Source organism: Saccostrea echinata, unplaced genomic scaffold, assembly GCF_033153115.1.
Source record: "Saccostrea echinata isolate AGI-Se365-2 ecotype Australia unplaced genomic scaffold, CSIRO_AGI_Sech_v1 ptg000029l, whole genome shotgun sequence".
In the NCBI taxonomy this organism is placed as follows: Eukaryota; Metazoa; Mollusca; class Bivalvia; order Ostreida; family Ostreidae; genus Saccostrea; species Saccostrea echinata.
Window position 1 is genome coordinate 5600591 of NW_026889778.1, and position 14542 is coordinate 5615132.

At 33.6% G+C, this 14542-nt stretch overlaps 2 protein-coding genes across 2 annotated transcripts; both read left to right on the plus strand.

Moving 5' to 3' along the window:
• The first annotated feature begins 1408 nt into the window (after positions 1-1408).
• On the plus strand, positions 1409-2404 carry LOC133194879 (uncharacterized). The gene has a single exon (XM_061330780.1). It carries the CDS (start codon positions 1409-1411, stop codon positions 2402-2404), a length of 996 nt encoding a protein of 331 aa, XP_061186764.1.
• A 6965-nt stretch (positions 2405-9369) lies between these two features.
• LOC133194880 (uncharacterized) lies at positions 9370-10245 on the plus strand. The gene has a single exon (XM_061330781.1). It carries the CDS (start codon positions 9370-9372, stop codon positions 10243-10245), a length of 876 nt encoding a protein of 291 aa, XP_061186765.1.
• Positions 10246-14542: the final 4297 nt, after the last annotated feature.

A 14542-nucleotide genomic window follows, 5' to 3' on the forward strand; every position in this document is an offset into this window, starting at 1 on the left:
ATGAGCGAAACGCCCATGCCCGTTTTGCAGCTATACAAATATCTCAATTGAACGACATTTAAATGTGTATACGACATTTAAATGTGTACAGTACTTGTCAAAGTGATATCTAGATTCTAAACAAGCTTTCACTTGACCTTCATTTTTTGCCACAGAATGTCTAACACGGCTAGTGACTTCAAATTTATTATATTCTGTAATTTGTATTTTAAGTGCAGATACTATTGAATTGTATACATGTACATTGTATATAGTGATAGTGGTGATCTTTCGGTTTCGAAAGCGCTTGTAGTAATTAAAAATAAACAAGTAAGGGATTATATACTTATTCCAATATTTATTATAACTTCTGTCTGGCATTTCAAATAATTTACTGTAAATGGGTTCATTATTACATACATATAGTTTATTTTCAGTGAAAAATGTTTTATTCCTGCATCAACATTTCAACTTAATTTTAAAATAAAACAACCCCTAAATATCCGTTTAAATAGCTCCTTGCTGACCACTACATCACGCTTTCACAATACCAAATAGTTTTCCGTATTTAGCAAGCGTATTTAGACTTAGAATTTTTAAGACCACGCTAAACTTTTTTTTTATGTAGAGTGGGTCTTTGGACCAAATTTTTGCAAGTGTAAAAAGAAACATCTTTCCATTGCCTTTCATTATTCGTTCTCAAAAACATGAAGGAATGAACCCCTCTATTCAAAAACTTTAGTTAAATCATCCAAGTTATGACAGTTTTGTGATTATTGAGAGTGTTGACATTTTGTTGTTTTTATTTTAATTAATGTCAATTAAGGCATTGTCAATTTTGTATGCAAAAGGCAATTAACATTACTTAAATTTAACAAAACTTTAACAAAAAGTGGAATTTCTGAAAAAAGAATTTATTGATTTTCTTTATTTGTCATTATGAAGGCATATGGCTCGGCATATTCCCCTAGTTTTTTATGTCTTAATTTATTACATTTTGCATACCAGGAACTTCTGGCTGCCAAGAGACCATGAAGAATATACCCCAAGTTATTATTAAAGGTAGTGACAGGTTTATCTATCAGTGCTCCTTACTAGTACTCATATATATCAAAGAAAAATACAGTTTAATAAGAAAGATCGATAAGATGCAGTTCATCTTCTTAAGTTATAAATGAATGTCTGCTGATCTAGAGATGCATTTATAATGTTTTTAAAAGTTTTAATTTATGACACGTACTCACCACTCTAAGTGACACCTGATTTTTTAACAACCAGGAATAATAAAACTAAACCCAAATAGTTCTTTGACAAGTGCTTACTTGGGTAGGACCAGCCTTGAATTAGGTGATATAAGAAAACTTTCATAAAATTATTTGAAATATTATACTTTATTCACAGATTTATACTTTAACACTTAAGCAACAGAATGGCTACTCCAATCTCCTGGGCTCATGAAGTCATCAAATGTAATCTCTGTGATAAGGCTACCCAGCAATTCTGTAACAACTGTCAAGTAAGTTTATGCGTGAACTGCATCAATAAACATGTGGACAATTTCAACTCGCTTACTCATGAAATCGTTCCTTTCAAGAACAGAAAGAACCAGATAGTGTTTCCTGAGTGTGACTTTCAATCCGAACAGAGATGCGAAGCCCATTGCCAAAAGTGTGATGTGTCTGAGTGTATGGAGGGTGTCATCGATTCCCATAATGGACCCAAGTTGAAATACATTCCCAAGATCTTCCTAGAAAAACGAAAGGAAATAGAGAAGGAAATCCATGAATTTGAATCCTACATTTTTCCTATGATCAAGAAGATAAAACTTTTCAAACCAACAGCCATATTTGAGGAAATGGAGCAACAGATAAAGGAGCACAGAAAATCCTGGCATGTTGAAGTAGACACCATCTTTGACAGACTTGGCACTTTGATCAAGTCCATGAAAGAAAATCATATGTCTGTCTTAAAATTACACCAGTCCAAGCTTATTAATCTGCCTCCAGATCTGATGCAAACAATCCAGCGAAACAAAGAAATCTTAAAGTCCAACAAAGTGTCTGATATAACTAACTACAAATCCAAACTCACCGAATACAGAAACATTCATACAGACATAGATCAGGCAATTCCCTCTTTGAAAACTAACACAACCCAAGGGAGAGAACTTATTATAAAACTAGGAGAATACAAGGTTACATTGACACAGACGAAACTCTCACATCTGATAGAAGTATGCTTAGACAAATCCAGAGTTATTGCTACCATTCCTGCTGGATTTCAACCTTTATGGAGAGTTGCTTGTTTGGCAGAAGATAAAGGTTGGGTTAGCGGAGAAGACACAATCAGAAGATGTGTCGACATATACGGGTCTATTTATGATACAGTTACAATGTACTACCAAATGTCGATGTTGGTCAGATGATAGCAGAGGGACCGGACATGGAGAACTAATATATAGTGATGGTTACAATAGAACTGTGAATATCGTCAGACACGAAAGGACAGAAATAATGATCACCACACAAAAGGGCTGGCAAACAGAAGGGTTGTGTGGTACAAGATCAGGAGATGTATTGGTCAATCTGTATAATAAAGGTCGAAATAAAATCGTCCGCTATCAAGGGCAAACAGTGAAGCTAGAAATGCATAAAGATAACAATAAAAAAGAAATCTTTAAAAATGGAAAATACATGCTGTATTTAGCCGAAAACAACAATGAAGACATTTGTGCCTCTGATCGTAATGCTGGCCTAGTGGTTGTTTTGAAAATGACGGGAAGAGTTCGATTCCGATACGACGGTACACCAGGCAGGGGAAAGAAGGCATTTGATCCTAGATATATAGTGATAGACTCCATGAGTCATATCATTGTGTCAGATTACAGCAATGACTGTCTACATATACTTGATCAAGACGGACATTTCCTGAGATGTGTGGATAATCTGGGACTAGAGAACCCCTGTGGACTGAGTATGGACAGTAAGGGGAGGCTGTGGGTAGGGGAAATAGATTCAGGAGATATTAAAGTCATACAGTACATGAAATAAATGTAAAATGTTTTGTGGCCGCACCCTACAAATAATAATAAAACAAAAGCAGTGTTATTTGTTATACACCACTAATACAAGAAAAAAACAGCGGCGTAATCATTGACGGTGCATTGGCATTTTTGAAAGAAATCAATTAATCATGCATGCTGAGCATACCAAATGTATATCATGTGTTCTAGGGATTATACATGAACATACTTTCATGGTTTAAATTGATTATTGAAAGTTTTTATTTAGCTATTTCAGTTCAACTGGTCGCAAAAATGTGATTTAGTCTACTATTGTACGTGCATGATAACTTGACTCTTTGAATGTTTGTATGTGTCCAATTGAACTCGAAATAAGACACCTCATAGTTTAATACATCTCTTTTATATATGGATATTTCGCTCGAAAAAGACATTGACGACAAAATTAGGACAAAACTTTATGATAAACGTTATTAGTTTACCTTTCCTTGTCAAAGTCCCTTTTTGTGTAACAATATACCATCTCACCTGCATATGGGGTTTACGTCTGTTCTATGTACTAACAATTCATAAACTGAGGTAGGCTACTGACTTTTGAGTTGAAGATACAAAGATATGAACATATGGTCGTTACAATGACAATTGTGTATTCTGTATTGTGTAAAGTAAGGTCGTGACGTCTTTTAAATAAGTTGTTAGGCTATTATTTTCACAGTGAATTGTCTAAGGAATTTTCTTTTAATACGATCAAGACGAAGAACACGCGGCTGGTGTGACCGGTCGACGGGGGATGCTCACTCTTTCATGAAATCTGCAGCTGATCCAACCTCTGTCTTTATAGGTCTGTCAACTCTGCTAACAATCTGTATTGTTTGATTGGGCCTTTGAGTATGTTTACTATTCGCTATCTTCAAATTTAATTACATTACTTTAACTGGTTAAAATTATTCTGCTCCACCATTAACGTAATTTTATTTAGATTATGATGATAAATATACGTTTATATCCTCAATGGAGATACAGAGACGCAATCTTTTCACAATGTGCAACGGTCACTCAGCAAGCACTTATTGTTATTACGTCCTAATTTTCAGAGATATATTTTGCTTCAGAAACATTGTGTTATACGATTTTTTCGAAATATCATTGGTATGGCTTTTTCAAAACTCGAAACTTTTCAAACATCAATAGCATAAAAATGTATATGACTTTTTTTACGCTTTATATTTCTCATGATAAATTAAAGAGCATACTTTTTTCATAGACAACTACTTCCTCAATAAAAAAAAATGCAACTCATAAATGTTCATTTCTTGTGAGTAGTCATCGACAAAATTACTTATCATTCTTGTTCAACATAAATGTACTCTGAAGTTGATATTAAAAAGATGCTGGAGTTCCTCATTGACAATATATATGTAGTCTTTGGAGACCAAGTCTTCCAACACAATCTGTTGAAATTCCAATGGGCACTAATCGTGCTCTTTTATTAGCTTACCTGTTTTTTTTTTATATTCCTATGAAATGAATTTATTCAGAACCTTCTTCATGAGAAGAAGAAAACTCTTGTTATGACCTTCAACTCAACATTTACATATACCTACGGCGTTTTATCAATTTACATAAGTTACTTTATTCATATGTCGATCGACATATTCCAGTGAACTCAAAATAAAAGACACATCATATCCGGATGTTTTACTGACTATAGATAATGACCTATTAATAACTAAACTGTATGAAAAGGGGATAAATTGAGTTTTTCAATCATCAACTTTCCCTATTTATATCGTAATATTTCAACATCACCAACATATGGTGTTTATGTCTCCCAGCTGATTCGATACGCAAGATCATACTAGGAGTACAATCAATTTTTAAACCGGGGCGAGCTACTGACAAATAAGTCGATGTTACAAGGATTTCAACAAACCATTTAATGTAAGCTTGTTGCACATTCTACGGTAGTTATTTTGATTTTGTTTATAAATACAACCCATTGTTGTGTTGCAATTTGTTTGACATGTTATATACGGGGGCTGTTCGGAAATTATTGAGATATTGTGTATATTCTTCTTTCTAATGAACGTTTTTCGGTGAAAATTTGCATATACGTTTGACAAACTCTAAGAAGTAATAAAAACAAGAAATATTTTAAAAATATTTTATTTCATCTTTTCAATGGTATATTAATGTGTCAATGGTAGGGGTACCCGGCGCAGTCACGAAATCGGATATTGAAAATATGTAACACCAACGTAAAAACTCCCAATGGACTCATAGTAAGACCGAAAATAATTCAATTTATGTATATAATTTTTCAATTTAACTTTGACTTCATTTTGTGCAAGTTTGTTAGAATTTCGATCAGAAATACGGAGATCATTAAAAAATTTACGCGCGGTATAGCAATCTGATAACGACGACAAAACGGATTTTGACGTCAAGGCGGAGCAGCGATCATACCTAAAATTTTGTGTAGCGGTATTGAGAACTCTTGTCCAGACTAAACGACCTGCTAAAACAATACCAATGCAATAAAACATGTCTACGGGTTTATTTTCTCATTCGTATATATTATTTTCTTACAAATAATTCAACCAGAGTAAAAACAAAAGCTCCGGATGACCATCAATTATTACGGACTAAATAACGTTGACCCGCGTTGCATAACTCGAAACTGCATAATGCTAAGTCAACCTGTATTTGACATTTTGTGTATATTTTACACTGGGGTAGCAACAGCACACGTTTTATTTTTTTAATTTTTTTTAAAAAATCGATTAAGAATTATAAGAAACAGTTTGATTTTTGAAATGTTATATGTAATGACAGAGAAAGTAGATTGAACGCTTCCTGATCATTTCAGAATGAGAATATATCAGCTGACCTGACGTTAAAATGACGTAGCGATGCTGCTCCAGGTCAATAGACATATGCTTGTTTATGATTTCACCGGAACTTATTTAATTATCCAATAAATTAGAAATTTTGTACATTTGTTTTATTTGTTCTTTAAAAAACGTTGACTAATTTTTATGAATTTATCTCAGTCCTTTGTGGAGTAAAAGTATTTGTCTCAATAATTTTCGAACAGCCCTCGTACAATTTGTAGGGTCTCTGTTTTTGTATTAAAATTGACAAAGGAGTACTCTGTCCACCTGATTATTACATAGGAGTCACGGCATTACATAGGAGTCAAGGCATTACATAGGAGTCACGGCATTACATAGGAGTCACAGCATAAAATAGGAGTCACAGCATTACATAGGAGTCACGGCATAAAATAGGAGTCACGGCATTACATAGGAGTCACAGCATTACATAGGAGTCACGGCATTACATAGGAGTCACGGCATTACATAGGAGTCACAGCATTACATAGGAGTCACGGCATTAAATAGGAGACACAGCATTACATAGGAGTCACGGCATTACATAGGAGTCACAGCATTACATAGGAGTCACGGCATTACATAGGAGTCACGGCATTACATAGGAGACACAGCATTACATAGGAGTCACGGCATTACATAGGAGTCACGGCATTACATAGGAGTCACGGCATTACATAGGAGTCACGGCATTACATAGGAGTCACGGCAGATGTCACCGGTCAAAAAGGATGCTTACTCCTTCTGGTCATCTTGCCCCTGGATTGATCAGGAAATAGACTTACACGTTAAGTCACAATTTCAATCACCTGAAAGATGTTTAATACTGTGAATTAAAAGTACACATCTGCACACATCAGCACTTTGAAAATACAATATTGAATAGCATTTTTATTTCGGATTGTTTGACTTTTAAATCATTTCAGCGCTATGTACAGATTTTGATTTAAGCTTAAGATGTTTCGTGACGCTGGGGCTAATCTCACCACTGATGTTTCCAGGGGTCCGTGTTTTGCCCTGTTCACCATTCGTTTCGTCTACTGTATTCTATACATCAATGCTTGTAAAGTCAATTTCCTTTTGAAAAAATGTTCAATTTCTTGCAATTAAAGTGGCATTAAATCAATCAGTTAAAAATGTTCAGATGTATATGTTTAAGGAATTACATATACATATAACCCATCCTTTTGCGTAGATGATGTTTAGTGACTTCTTACATAATTGTGATTTTGTTAAGTGAGACTGCAGTTTTAAAAAAAAGTTTGAGATCTCATGAACCCAAAATAATATGATTACCTCATTAAAAGTTTCTCAACATAATATTTTAAGCTAAAAATCTCAACGATATTTATAAACTCTAAAAAAAAAAAATGTGTTTGACACATTCCATTTTGCAAGGTTGAAATTATAGGCAAAATAAGGGATTTTGTGATTAGAACAAATTTAGATCTAAAATGTGTCAGGCAGTTTTCGTGTTTTCCTGTCCAGTTCTTGAGATGATGTTTTAGACACTCGCTTTATTTTTGCCTTTTTCCTTATATCCCCTTTTAACAAGACCTGGCCATTAATTTGAACAATCTTGAATCCCCTTCAGCCAAAGATGCTTTGTAAGAAATTCTGTTGCAGTTGGTTCAAAGTTGAGAATGTGAAAATTTAACAGATGGGAGGACAAGTGACGGACGATTGATGATCAAAAGAGCTCATTTGAACTTTTCAAGTGACTTTTTCATTTAAAATTACGCATTTGAAAAATGTAACCCTAGTGTTGTTCACATGGAAAATTTAATAATATTTAATTTTACCCAAAGAGAACTTTAAAATCAAAATTTTGTCGTCGACTAGAACAAAAGAAGCAAGTGCAAAGTTTATCGTTTTATATATACTCAAAGCAGACTGAAGTATTTAAAAAGCATTTGAATTAGCATCATATCAATACTGTAAATTTGTTGGACAGTATCTTTTGTGTGAAGACTTTTACAAGAAGAGAAAATTTTAGAAGACAAATTAATTAAAGAATTTAAATGGACTTTTTTTAACCTAAATATTCCTTTGATTTGATCGCAGACTGTCTTTTGTTTGTATGTATGTTGTTTAACGTCCCTCTCGAGAATTTTTCACTCATATGCAGACTCCACCACTTACCGTTGGAGAGCTGCAAATTTTGTCCTATACTCGGCACTTACGGCCACTGAGCAGTGAGGGATCTTTTTCGTGCCAGCACCTACTGCGACACGGGACCTCGGTTTATACGGTCTCATCCGAAGGACCGGTCTCCACGTCCCACAGTGGGATTCGAACCCATGACGTAAGGATCAACTCCTTACTTCGCGACTCTAGCGCAGACGCTCTAACCACTGCGCCACGCGGGCATCGCAGACAATCTAACAAACGTTTTAAGTATGTAATCTTTCAAATGAAAATGAAATACTTCTCTTCAAAATCTTTGAATTACAATATCTACTATGATTAAAATTTGGACTAAATTACCACTTTTATAAGATTACACTCTTAGATACACCAATAAGGCGAAGAATTTGTTGAAGATTATTTGTTTATAACTTTAACACATTTAAAAGATTTAAAAGATGTGTTTTAAAGGTGGGTTATAATTCAATTCTTCATTTGGTGTCATTTAAATTTCGTTTTTTAACTTAAGTACAATGTCTGCTCACGAGGGATGCCTATATAAAATTTATATCTTAATTCATTACATTTTGCATACCGGAAACGCTGATAAGAGACTATGAAGAATATAGACCAAGTTATTAAAAGTAGTAACTGACAGATTAATCTATAAGTGCGCCTTACTAGTATAAAAGCAAAATGCAGATCAATAATCGATATGATCTAGTTCATCTACTAAAGTCATAAATGCTAGTCTTCTCATCGAGAGTCTTTAAAAAATTTATTTAAAAGATTTATGACAGGTACTCACTACTCTAAGTGACATATGACTTGCTGACAACCAGGAAAAATCAAACTTAACCCAAGTAGTTTCTTGAGAAGTGATTATTGGGGTAGGACCAGGATTGAATATTCTGATACAAGCTGCCAACACAAGATGTCCGCGCTTTCGTTCTTGCATCTGGAAGTTTTAAATTATGCTTAATGAAATATATTTTCTGTTTTATAAAAAAAACTTTGGCCATAGCTAGCGCAATCACAAATTAAATAATCTTTTCTTAATATTTACTAGTATATTGACTTCATTTGTTACAAGAATTATGTATGAAAATCGTCACCTTCATGATTATTCTTTATATATCATTTTAGCTGTATACTTTCAAAAAACAATTAAAACTACCATTTCTTATATTGTCGAAAGTAAAACTGATGAAACAAGAAACCCAATCTCCTGAGCTACTCCCATCTCCTGGCCTCAGGAGGTCATCATGTGTATCTTTTGTGACAAACCCACCCAGCAATTCTGTAACAACTGTCAAGTCAGTTCATGCGTGAAAGGCATCAATCAACATGTGGGTCTACTCTCTTACTCATGAAATTGTTCCTTTCAAGAACAAAAAGAAACAGTTGGTGTTTCCTGAACGTGAATTTCGCTCCGATCAAAGAAGTGAGGCCCATTGCCAAGAGTGTGAAGTCCCTGTGTGTATGGAGTGTGTCATCGATTCCCATAATGGACACAAGTTGAAATACATACCCAACCCAAGAAAGGACATAGAAAAGGAAATCCATGAATTTGAATCCTTCATTACTCTTATGTTTAAGATAAAGCTTTCCAAACCAACAGCCATATTTGAGGAGATAGCAAACGAGATACAGGACCACATAAAATCCTGGCACGTTGAAGTAGACACCATCTTTGACAGAAGAGAATCATCTGTCTGTCTCAAATTACACCAGACCAAGCTAATTAAACTGACTCCAGATCTGATCGAAAAAATTCAGCGAAACAAAGAAATCTTAAAGTCCAACAAAGTGTCTGATATAACTAACTACAAATCCAAACTCACTGAATACAGAAACATTCATGCAGACATAGATCAGACAATACCCTCTTTAAAAATTAACTCAACCCATGGAAAAGAACTTATTATAAAACTAGGAGAATACAAGGTTACATTGACACAAACGACGCTTTCACGTCTGATAGAACTGTCATTGGACAAACCCAGAGTTATTGCCACCATTCCGACTGGATTTCAAACTTTGTGGAAAGTTCCTTGTATGGTACCGGGTAAAGCTTGGGTTAGCGGAGAAGACACAATCAGAAGATATGTCGACATACACGGATCTTTTTATGATACAGTTTCTACCAAATGTCGATGTTGGCCAGATGATATCAGAGTGCTCGAACATGGAGAACCAATATATAGTGATGATAACAATTAATGGAACTGTGAATATCGTCAGACACGGGAGGACAGAAATAATGATCAACACACAAAAGGGCTAGCAATCAGAAGGGCTGTGTGGTACAAGATCAGGAGATGTATTCGTCAGTCTGTATAATGAAGGCCGAAATAAAATCGTCCGCTATCAAGGGCAAACAGTGAGGCTAGAAATATATAAAGATAACAATAAAAAAGAAATCTTTAAAAATGGTAAATATATGCTATATTTGGCCGAAAACAACAATGAAGACATTTGTGTATCTGATCGAAATGCTGGCCTAGTGGTTGTTTTGGATATGAGGGAAAGGGTTCGATTCCGATACGACGGTTCACCAGGCGCAGAGGGAAGAAGATATTTGATCCTAGATATATACTGACAGATCCCATAACTCATCATTGTGTCAGATACAGCAATGACTGTCTACATATATTTGATCAAGACGGACATTTCCTGAGATGTGTGGATGATCTGGGACTAGAGAACCCCTGTGGACTGAGAATGGACAGTGAGGACAGGCTGTGTGTAGGGGAAATAGATTCAGGAGATATTAAAGTCATACAGTACATGAAGTGAATGTAAAATGTTTTGTGGACGCGTTCTAGAAAATAAATATAAATACACGATAATAAAACAAAAGCAATGGTATTTGTTGTACACCACTGTTGCAACCACTATTGAAATAATGTTCACTATTGAAATAATTATTTCAGTAGTGGTTGAGAGTGCATTTCAAAACCATATACAGGTTGTAACCACTATTGAAATAACGTTCATTAGTGAAATAATTATTTCAATAGTGGGTGAACGTGCATTTCAAAACCAAACACAGGTTGCAACCACTATTGAAATAACGTTCACTATTGAAGCAATGATTTCAATAGAGGTTTTGAAACAGGCTGCAACCACTATTGAAATAATGTTCACTATTGAAAAAAAAGATTTCAATAGTGATTGAAATAAAGATTTCAGTAGTGATTGAAATAATTATTTTAATAGTTGCTTGCAATGATTTCAATACCAAAACCACATTGCAAGCCTTACTGAAATAACCCCACTATTGAAAAAAATATAAGGATTAATTGTTCATTACGTTGTCCAACATAATATATAATATTTAATGAGTTTGATATATGACATGTAAAATTATGTATTTCTTTCTTTTCTATAAATTACCACTAATACACGGACATTTTTGATTTAACTGACGTACCTTAAATTCAAACAAAGCATGCAAATGTTACATGCAAGCTTCCGCTGAATCTGGCGAAAACTAATAGACAATCAATCAATATATGCATGTTTTAAGTAATTTTGGTAAATATTGTTCATCTTTGCCACTGATTTTAAATGAAAGGATCATAAATGCACATAATTGTAGAAATTAGAATATCTACATTAAAAAGAAGAAGACTGACATCTATGTGCACAAACTTTCCGATGAAAATATGGTTATTTTAATAAAAAGAATATACAATAGAGGGAAATTCTCGAATATATTCATGGGCTTGCCTACACTACAAATATGGATAGTAAATCTAACGCCTACTCCTTAAGACATTAAAAAACAAAACTTAAAGGAAATTAGTATAAGCATTACATGTATTATAATAGTGGGTGTTATTTCAATAGGGGTCACACATATAAAACCGCTATTAAAATAATGACTACTATTGAAATTATTTCATAAGTGATCGTTATTTCAATAGTGGTTGCATTAATACATGTACTGCCGAATTGAAATATCTAATATTGAAATTATTTTTTCAATAGTCACTATTTCAATAATGGTTGCAACAATGTACCCACTATTGAAAAAATGATCATTACTGAAATAATTATTTAATAGTTGATATTATTTCAACAGCGGTTTTTAGTGTAACCATTATTGAAATAACAACCTATTGATTAAAAATAACCATATTTTCATCAGAAAGTTTGTATACATAGATGTAACATATATTTCTTCTTTCTTTTTTTAAATGTAGATATTCTAATTTCTAAAACTATCTGTTTTTATAAACTTTTACATTCCGCAATTAATAGCAATGATGAACCTTATATAATAAAATTACTTAAAAATTACTAGATCACTTAAATCACAGATATAAGTATATTAATAGTATTTCTAGATAGAAATTAAAACATAAAATTACATATCATATTTCAGACTCAATAAATTAATTCATTATGTTGGGAAACATAATGAAGAATTTATCTTTATATATTTTTATATTACTCTACATAGAAAATATGAAACTTGTTATGAACAAAAAGTCCTCAACCAATTGTAAAATTCACGCATGTCACATGCATAGAGTCCAAGATTCTAACTCAAGGTTGGGTTAAACCATGAAGTAGGAAGAGAACGAACAGTAATCAAGGTAAAAAGTCAATCGAGACAATGCAGATTTGGAGCAGAGCAAACACGGGCCTCTAAAAACATCAGAGGTTGGATCAGGTGCCATGGAGGAGTAATCATCCCCTGTCACCTGGTCTCAGCCGCCGTGTGCTCCTTGTCATGATCAGGCAAACTGAAAAATCTGTAGACAATTCAGTGTGAGGATAATAGCCTAACAATTTGTATGAAAAACGTCAGTCAACAAATTCGACTTTACGATAGATTGTATTTGCTGACAAGGTCTTTGTATCGACCATAGAATTTGCGAATTGATGACTTTAAACGAGACTGTTGATATTCTTGTTTCATCAACTTATTAGTCAAGAGATTGCCTCGTATTAGAAATTGTTCTTACGCAGAGCATACTCTTGTGTATCGAATCTATTGGGAGACGTAAACTCCATGTGCAGGTGATAATGGTAGAGTGCTAAATAAATAAGGGAAGTTGACGATAGAAATATCAGTCTAAAAACTAGAGAAGCTCAAATTCCACAGAAGGTCTTGATTCCTATATTCCTGTAATCCCAAGTGAAACTTTTACTCCTAAAGTGACCTCACCCTATAACCCTACAGCTAAAATTCATCGTTTGAACGAATTTTAATTTATACGATATCAGACAGTTAAAAAATATTAAAATGACATAACCCTATTTTAAACTCTACTGGTCAGACATCAGCTATTGCAATAGTAAGGTGCCAGTCGTCCGTCTGTTCATCTGTCCTTCTGTAAACAATTTTCAAAATATTCCTTCTTCTAGAGTTCTGATCTGATTTCAATATAATCTGGCACACAAGTAGACTACAATAAGATGCATAATTCTGTGTATCTTTTTTTTTTATTTCTGTGAACGGTGGTCCCATGGTTACTTAGAATAGCAATTTCTGTAAAATTCTTTATAAACACTACTTCTCATAGTTTTGGTCTGATTTCAATATATTGGCACACAAGTAGATTACATTAAGATACATCATTCTGTTCATGGGTTTTTGATATTGGTGAGCAGTGTTATCATGGTTACTAAAAATATTAATTTCTATGATTTCTTTCAAAACCCTACTGCTCTACATTTTTGGTCTTATTTTCATATATCTTGGCACACAAGTAAACTACACTGATATATGTAATTCTGTATATCGGTTTTTGAATTTGGTGAATGATGTTGCCATGGTTACTAAAAACAGAAATTTCTATGAAATTCGTTCAAAACGCTTCTCTTCCGATAGATTTGGTCTGATTTCAATATAACGTGGCACCCAAGGAGATTTCAAACTCAGATATATAATTCTGTGTTTATGTTTTTGATTTCGAATAGTGGTGTTGCAATGGTTACTAAAAATGGAAATTTTTACCGAAATAATTTTAAAACGCTATATTCCCTACAATTTTCGTTTGATTTCAAAGTATCTTCGCACACAAGACTACATTGATATACATAAATCTCTTCATCATTTTTTTAATTATTATTTCGATGAATGGTAGTTGCCATGGTTACTTAAAATAGAAATGACCGTAAAATTCTTTCAAAAGGCTCCTACTCCTTGAGTTTTGGTCCGATTTCAATTTAACTTGGCACAGAAGTATACTACATTAAGATAAATAATTCTTTTCATCGGTTTTGATTTTGATGAATGGTATTACCGTGGTTACTAAACATAGACTTTTTTGTGAAATTCCTTTACAACTCCCCTTACAGTTTTGAATATAACTTTGCACGATACAATAGACTACAATAAGAGACATAGTTTTGTTCATCAGTTTTTTATTCTGGTGAGCAGTGTTACCATAATTACTAAAATCAGAAATTTCTATGAAATACTTTCAAAACACTACTCTTCCTACCGTTCTGATCTGATTTCAATATAATTTGAAACACAAGAAGATTTCAAACTCAGAAA